Below are 8,865 nucleotides of genomic sequence, written 5' to 3'. Positions count from 1 at the left end.
TATGTACATATTCCATTAAAAACCAGACGTTTGCAGCTAGAATAGTCGTTTACCACATTAACAATGTATAGAGGGTATTTATGATTCATTTCATTGAAAAAAAAAGTGCTTTTCCTTCAAAAATAAGGACATTTCTAAGTGACCCCAAACTTTTGAAAGACTGAAGTTGAAGAATTGCGTGCTTTCACTTGTATTAAATCTGCGTTATATTGTAGTTTAGGAATATTTACCCTGTCCATGTTCTCCTGCCTTGTCATGAAACACCTGACACAGACTCAAACAAACAGCCCGACTCTGTCTTCTGTCTAACTCGGTGTCTACAGTCGTTCTGACACTTGAACAATGTCCAGACGTCCCTGCAGCACTGCACGTCCTGTCTGATGTGCACACTGGATGCATGTGTGTGACTTTATGCCGAGCTTTCCCTCTCTCTCTCTCTGTCTGTGTGTGTGTGTGTGTGTGTGTGTGTGTGTGTGTGTGTGTGTGTTGGCACTGCAGGGCACATACGTCTCCGTTTGTGCACGTGAAGAGAAATATGAACGCAAGAATGAGAGCTTGCTTTGCTTGATAACAAGTGACTCGGTCTCTTTGTGCCGTTGTCAGCCGCCGAGAGGAGCGAGGGCTGGAAATCACGTCAGTGCTTCAGCAGCAGCAGCAGCTCGCAATGTTTCTATGACAAATCAGTCTGAGGTAGCATTTAACACATTCAAAAAAATGTATTATCTTTTGTCTGACAATACCAGTAAAAGAGTTGGTGTTTAATATGACAAAAGCACAACTTAAAGGTACAGTAAAGTTTAGCATGTTGCAGCTACATAGCCCTCACTCTTCCCTCTAACACATGTATAGCTTTCAGTTTCTGGGAGGTGATTGCACACTTGAAAAAAAGTTAAAAATCATTATTTTATCTTTAATTTCTGCCTAAATCTTGTTTTTTTTTCTTTTTTAAAACACTGGACTTTTGTCACATGACACTATCCTTAAAACCCTCCCAACAAACTGATAAAATATCCCACGTTCTAACTTGTAGCATCAAAATCATCACACAGAGGCAAATTAATTGTGTTCCACTCATCAAACTTTCTTTATTTTTCTATATCTTAGAGTAATATGTGTATTTTTTAATACTCTAAGACCCTGCTGTCCTCTGTCTCACCTCTCTCTCTCGGCCTCAACTCAAGGCAAGGTGACCAAATTCATCTCGGGCCCCGACTCATCCATTATCTTGTCAACACAGCGCAGCTTTCCCAGCGTAGTTAGCTCTTCTCTCCTCTCGCCGCAGACTCGCTCTAATGAAACACGCAACAATCGCCGCACTCATCTCACCACGCTCAAGGTAATTAATATATTTAGAGGGCGATGGCTAACTCATAATTGGATTATGCCTCTTTTTAATGAGACCTTGACTGGGACTGAATTTATGGCCAGTATCTGCTCTATCGAGTGCTCTGTCATTTTCCCTCCAAATCACAGATTACACGCAGTGATTTATATATTTGTGCTTGTTTGTTTCTTTTATTTGAGATTGTAATAAATTACCCTTTTTATAATTACTTAACCCTAGTCGTGGGCTCCTAAACGCCCCCCAATGTCTGCAATTAATGCCCAGTGCTGTTACATATTCATTTTGGAGGAGGACGGCGATAACGACTGTGTGGCATTAATCACGTTACCAAATTGGGTCGATATAATTAATTAAAGTTGCACTGCAAATTAATTGTGCATCCTCACAATATTATCTCAGACTAATGAAGGCTCAACAAAGAGGCTCTTTTTTTGGCTAGATTAGTGGGATCTCAATTATGGCTAAAACAAAAGCAGGACGCTCGCTTGGGCAGCAACGGTGCAATGCAAAAAAAGAAAAGGAGAAAAAGTCACGATTCAGCACTTTCCTCAAAAAAACAAAAAAATGGAGAAAGTTTCCTTTGTTTTTGGAGAAAAAACTGAACATGGCAATGATTCAAAAGATACATGAGGGAAATAATGGGCGCTGCAATTAGCCAGTCAGGCAATATTATATGATAATATGATCGCCATATAGAGAAGGTGCCACGTTTGGAGACCACAACAACAACAACAACAACACAAATCATCATCTGGAAGGCCAATTTAAAGACACGTCTATGTAATCCCTAGTGGTGGCACACAAAAAAAAAACCCTCAGCAAATGACATGTAATATGATGTCTCCATAGGATCAATGAAGATCGCACAGATTACAGGGTTCAAGTGTGAGCTCGAGGAAGTTTAGGCAACACACTTTGTTCCCCGAGCAAACACACAGAGGAGATCATGTTGCTGGCTCTGAAAGGCTTAATCCCGCCTCGCCCACTGGCTCAGAAGCAAAAACCATATTTATTGGAATTTTCTGCTTAATTTAGCTTGAATTGAAATTAGCCCCTGAGTGGACTGGAAGCTTATAATTCACCCGTGATTTTAAAAATGTTTTTTTTTTTTTTTTATTATAATATCCCATTTAACGCATCATATAGCTAAGGGCTCTCATATGTTTCCCCTAATCTGCCGAGTAAACGCGAGGAGCCTTTGTCTCGGAAATGACCTCAAGGAGCGAATAATGATTGTACATTCGTCTAAAAATGCTTCCGCCGATGTCCTCCAGCTGTAATTTAATTTAATTTGCTTTTAGCTTCATTAGTCAATAACTACGGCAAAAAAAAAAAAATGCTCATGTGAACTCCAAGGGTCAGTGAGTATATGAGTACATTTGAGCTGCACACTGTGCCGTGTGATTATATGAAGTGGTCTTGTAACAAAGATTAACCCCGGTGTTTGTGTGAGTGTCTCTTTTTCCCCAATTTTTGCATGCACTTGTGTGTCGAGCACACTTGATTCCAATGATGTCTGAAACCCTGTGCGTCTTCCCTATAAATGATAAGCGGCAAACAAACCCGAGGAGGTGATGTGTGTGTGTGTGTGTGTGTGAGAGAGAGGTGATGGAGTGAAAAACTGTTCCCCGGGATAAGTGAGACGCAGCAGAGTTGAGTGCTGCTGGGTGGTCACGCCTTGTCTGCTCATGACAGTGGCCCGGGTTAAAGAGATTACAACCGGGTCTGTGTTTGCAGGCTTGGCCTCGCTCGCACAGGAACATAATGAGGGGAAGGACATGCTTGGCGTGGCCGGGAGAAAAAAAAAAGGGCTAAAGTTTGAGGCGCACACAGCTCCACAGAGAGCCGTTTTGTGTTTTGTTTCACAAGCAGTGTCAATAAGCGAGGTGAATAATTCCACTCCCACCACAAATTACTCTGTGCAGGCAGGAATGCAGCGTTCTGCTCCTGACGAGTCATGCAACACGTCTCAGAAACATCTGTCCTGAGTCTAACTGTGTGTGTTTTTGCTTTTATTAAAGGTGTGAGTGACAGTCGTCCACCGCCTCGCATGAAGACGTGGTCATCAAAGGGAGGAGGGGTTGCATCCCAACATGTGGTGAGTGTTTAGTTCAATCATCTGCCTGTCACTGCACATTATGAAGAGCTGACCTGGAGGCAAGACCTGAGGAAATCACTGCACTTTTCCTCTCTTTTTGTTCTCCATCTTCATGCACGTGCATCATGTACACTATACGAGTGTAAATATGGACTTTCTTTGGTCTTTACTTTGTGTGTCAGGATGCAACACACACACACACACACACACAACTTTCAATGGGTAAATATCACCCTCGACATATGGGATTATTCTGTAGGTTTTAGTCCCTTTGCCTTTTAATATTTGCACAAATCCACATTAGGTGAATCCTGACAGGAGCTCTGATGATATATAATATAAATTATGTTTAATGATGATATATACTGTATATATAAGTATTCTACATTTTCTTAAGTGTTTTCAGATTTTATTTTTGCAGCTATTGGGATTAAATGACACATTCATTCAAAATAAAAAAGATAATAACAATAGTAATATATATATATATACACACACATATATACATATAACTCAGTTTAATAAATGTAAGATGTGATATAAAACCCTGTTTAATCCCTGTGAAGTATTTATGTTCCAACTCCACTAAACTCTCCTGGGTGAAATAAATCAAATGACCCCCCCCCCCCCCCCCTTTGTGAAATAAGAAGGTGATAATGGCAGCCACTTTTTATTCCTTTAAATGACCCGTGAATATTATTTTACCTGTGTTGAACTGGGAGGACGCAGCCATTCACGCTGGCACAATAGGAACAGCAGACCGTGCGTAAATTGCATCTTCATTTGCATTCCTCCTCCTCCTCCTCTGAAAAAAAAAAAAAATCATGCAAATCTTAATGAGACAGTCTCTATTGTGGCTGTAATTGAAAAAAAGGAAGGGGAAAAAAACACGCACTATTATTGGTTAATTACTATTTCTCAAAGGCCTTGTCCGCTGCTGCAGTCACCGGGCTGAAACAATAAGACAAAGTTATTGATTCCGGAGGTTGTGAGGTTTATTGTGGCTTTAAGATGCGTCATGTGATGATAACATATATAATATGATATATATGTATCGTGTCAGATTAAAAAAGCATAAAACACGAGCTCTAACAATAAAAGGTTGGCCAATAAAACGCAATAAATGACAGGTGGTGATTTGTCGCTGAATGACAACATAATGAAGTTGGAGCATGTTTTTTTTTTCGTGCTGCAGGATTCGAAAAGCGTCTCACAGCTTTTCACACGTGGGATTATTTTCTCATTTTACGTCTGTTGTGTCATTTAAATAATCCTAAATCTCTTTGCAAATATTGACGAACGAACTTTGCTTTGATTTTTCTCGCCCCGTTTGATGTAAAGGCCAATATTTAATCTAAGGCTCGTTTTTATTTCAGCAAGTTATGTGCGTCACAAATGTCCAATTTAAACAAAACCTTTTTTTTTTTTTTTTTTTTCTTTGCTTTAAATAATCGGATTAATCTCAACTGTACTGGGAATAAAATTATTATGACTATTTTTTTAATGGGGTTAATGTGAATTGGTGTGAAGTGGACGCGCACTTCATCCGTTTATTTTGAACATATTAAACAAAATAGAGAGATTCTGATTGCGCACGGGGGAAAAAAATCTGCTCCCACGCGCACATAATCCACATCATTTCCCAACATTCAACAGTGTGCAGGGCCTCAGTGCTGCTGCAGTCACCGTGTGGCTGTGCCGGTGGTCCTCCGTCCCTTAATTAGGAAATTAGCTGCACAGAGGCCTCATTACCAAACTCTAGCCTATACACCACCACCCCCTCTTCCTCCTCCTCCTCCTCCTCCTCCTCCCCCAATCACTCTCTCCTTTCCTCGCTGTCTCACTGCCACCGGTCAATTTCCATAAGAAGATTACAAGCGGATCAGTATTGAGATGTGAGCAGATAAACAAATAACTGCTCCCTGAGAATTAGATGATTATACCACGCTCCTAATTGGGCGTTAGTTTTTATTGCGCCTGCTCCTGTTTGTGACGCCCCATTGAACTGGAAATTAAATTCATGAACTCATGTCCCCTCTATCTCTCGCTCTGTGTCTTTTTTCGCATTTACATCTTCTTTATCACGCTGTTATTTAAGCTTATCTGCGTATTTGTAATTTTAAAGGTCACAATGTCACCTTTTTTTGATGCGTGTGTGCAACCGCACGTCTGTTTTAACATGCTAATATTGCACAGAATAACGAGTCATAATTATAGGTCAATGAAAAAAATAATCTGCGTCCTGCACGGGTTTAATCTGAAGTTTTATTTTAAAGCTTCACGTGCACACGCACGTTTCAGAGTGGCGGCTCCACGCAGAGCTGCATGTAAATACACTGAGGTGTTAATAGTTGCTTTCGATGGGCGATTCGCTCCTGATCATTAGCAGGTGTGAGCTCTTTTATTTTCTCTCTCTCTTTCTATTGAGCGACAGGTTTCAACGACAGAGCGGCGTCAACTGCTGCTGCTGCTGCTGCTGCAGCTCGTTTGTCAAGAGACACATGCAAATGTCTTCTCATCATTTTAATAAGCTTTAACACCGTGGAGGCAAAAACAAGGCTCACACACACACACACAGAGAAAGACACAGAGAGAGAGAGATGGCCTGTCCCCTCCACAAGAGGTCGTTGATGTATTAAAGTTTTTTTTTTCTGCAACTCTGCAGACGCAGCCACACGAGCGTGTCGTGCACCTTTTGATTTAATTTACCCCTTTTTCTTTCTTTCCTCCCCTGGGTTTGTTTTGTTTGTTTGTTTTATGTGTGCTGATGCTTGTCTCACTCACAAAAGAGCTCTATATATACAAGAGAGTTAAAGAAAGGACAACAGACGTAACATAAATAAATAAATAAGGAGAATAATGATGATATAATGTGGGCTTAAAAACTCGTTTCTCCATTTTTAAAAAGAAGATAAGGATTAACTTTTTTTGGAATGATAATTGACTTATTTCCTTTTAATCTGACGCAGCAGTATGCACCCACCTTATAATGTGTTATTAAAAACATTAATCATGTAAAGTGATTGATGTGAATCCGTCTTCCAATATTTATTTACTTGTTTATGTATTTGCTTATTTAGCTTTCCATGTTAAATGTGTGACGATCAGTGTTTGTTTTTCCAGCATTTCTTTTTTTTAGAATCGAATAATTCATATAATAATAATAATAATGATTGTAATTATTATAATTGTTATTGTTCCTTCTTGTCATTAGCAAAATATTTCCTGGGAATTGTCGTAATAGAAAAATCACAAACGCGTGTTTGACAGCAGGTATAGAGATTGAAGTTTGTTTGTGTTTTTTTTTTTTTTTTTTTAAATCTGCCATAGGCGCATTTTATTCCAATAATCCACTTTTTCATTGACCAGAATTATATTTGCGTTCATATTCATTGGGTTTTGTCTTGTCCGGATCCGCCTCTGTAATTAAGCTCATTTAGTGACATTTGTGTTCCCCTGCAGCACCAGAGCATGTATACATTCTGCTTTATATAAACCTGACATGGCCTTATTTATCCTCTCTTCACCTACAATTTATATTCAACTAAGTCCCAAATATAGTTTATTTTTATTTTTTTTAATTTAATCTAGTCTTATATTGATACAAACAAAAAACGAATCTATTTAATAAAGGAAACAAATTGCCGGAAATTTCCGTTAACTGCTCGTTTTCCCTGATAAAGAAAAAAGGATTATAAATGTAAAATATTTGCTTGTTTTAAAACTTTAGCTCTCCCTCCTCCTCGGCGCAAACACAGCGCTGCTGCTGCTGCTGCGCGCTCCGGTTCGTTCCGCGGTGCTGCGCGCTGATTGGTCGCCCGCGCCTCATTGTCATGCTGTCAATCCGCATCACATGGTGCAGCCACTAGGCCTATTAACACATGAGCCTGGAGAACAAGTTTACAGACTTCTGTTTCAGAGCCGTGGGGGACAGAGCAGCTGAGAGAGAGCGCGCAGAGAAACCAGAAGCACCTGCAGACACACTTGCCTCTTCAGGCACAACTTTTTTTTTCCTCCATCATTCTCAGACACTTGGTCACTACTTCTACCTCTCGTTTTTTTTTCTTTGTTTTTTCGACTTTTGCCGCTGTTTTCTGAACTTTTTTTTTTTCCCTCATGTGCCTGTGAGTGAACACTAAAAAGCCGCCAGAATGTACAGCATGATGGAAACCGAGATCAAGACCCCGCTGCCGCAGTCCAACTCTGCGCAGGGCGCAAAGAACAACAGTGCCAGCGACCAGGAGCGCGTCAAGCGGCCGATGAACGCCTTCATGGTGTGGTCCCGGGGACAGCGGAGGAAGATGGCGCAAGAAAACCCCAAAATGCACAACTCTGAAATCAGCAAGCGACTTGGCGCTGACTGGAAACTTCTGACCGACGCAGAGAAGAGACCCTTTATCGACGAGGCCAAGCGTCTGCGCGCGATGCACATGAAGGAGCATCCGGATTATAAATACCGTCCCCGCAGGAAGACCAAGACCTTGCTTAAGAAAGACAAGTATTCTTTGCCCGGGGGACTGTTGCCGCCCGGAGCCGGTGCCGTCAACAACTCGGTGTCGGTGAGTCAGCGCATGGACGGTTACGCGCACATGAACGGCTGGACGAACAGCGCCTACTCGCTGATGCAGGACCAGCTGGCCTACCCGCAGCATCACAGCATGAACAGCCCGCAGATCCAGCAGATGCACCGGTACGAGATGTCGGGCCTCCAGTACCCGATGATGTCCTCGGCGCAGACGTACATGAACGCCGCGTCCACGTACAGCATGTCCCCGGCGTACACGCAGCAGAGCAGCAGCGCCATGGGCCTGAGCTCCATGGCGTCCGTGTGCAAGACCGAGCCCAGCTCGCCGCCCCCGGCCATCACGTCCCACTCTCAGCGGGCGTGTTTGGGGGACCTGCGGGACATGATCAGCATGTACCTGCCTCCCGGCGGAGAGAGCGCGGAGCACTCGTCCCTGCAGAGCAGCCGGTTACACAGCGTCCACCCGCACTATCAGAGCGCAGGGACTGGAGTCAACGGGACGCTACCTCTCACCCACATCTGAGAGAGAGCGAACAACACAAAGAAAAGACTAAAAACTTTTTTCCACAAAAAAAAAGTACTTCGGATACTTGAACTTTTTTTGGTTGCTTTAAAAAAAAAAAGAGAGAGATAAGAAAAAGCAGCGTTCAAACAGTTTTGTTTAAACAAAAAAACACACACATACATAAACTCATCATCCATTTTTAAAAAATGAATTTTTTCTTTTTAAAAAAAAAAATGGATCGAAACTGAACCTTTGAGCCCAATCAGAGTAAATGTGGGCGTTTTATCACAAGTTAAAGCAATCAAGACATGTAGAAGAATTGTCCTTCTATATTTTAAATCATGCCATATTTTCTCTCTGTGAAAAGGCATGTGTGGCCTCGTGCAGAGGCT

General features: G+C 41.7%; 1 protein-coding gene across 1 annotated transcript; it reads left to right on the top strand.

The window, feature by feature from the left end:
- Positions 1–7,594: 7,594 nt before the first annotated feature.
- Positions 7,595–8,491, top strand: sox3 (SRY-box transcription factor 3; the record flags this gene model as incomplete). Its single annotated transcript, XM_083891255.1, has 1 exon — positions 7,595–8,491. The coding sequence occupies one exon, from the start codon at positions 7,595–7,597 to the stop codon at positions 8,489–8,491; it is 897 nt and encodes a 298-aa protein (XP_083747381.1).
- Between the last annotated feature and the right edge of the window lie 374 nt (positions 8,492–8,865).

The sequence above is a fragment of the Microchirus variegatus genome (genome assembly GCF_963457635.1).
Source record: "Microchirus variegatus genome assembly, chromosome: 6".
NCBI lineage: Eukaryota > Metazoa > Chordata > Actinopteri > Pleuronectiformes > Soleidae > Microchirus > Microchirus variegatus.
Note: the sequence above shows the minus strand (reverse complement) of the source record. Positions and strands in the feature narration are given on the sequence as shown.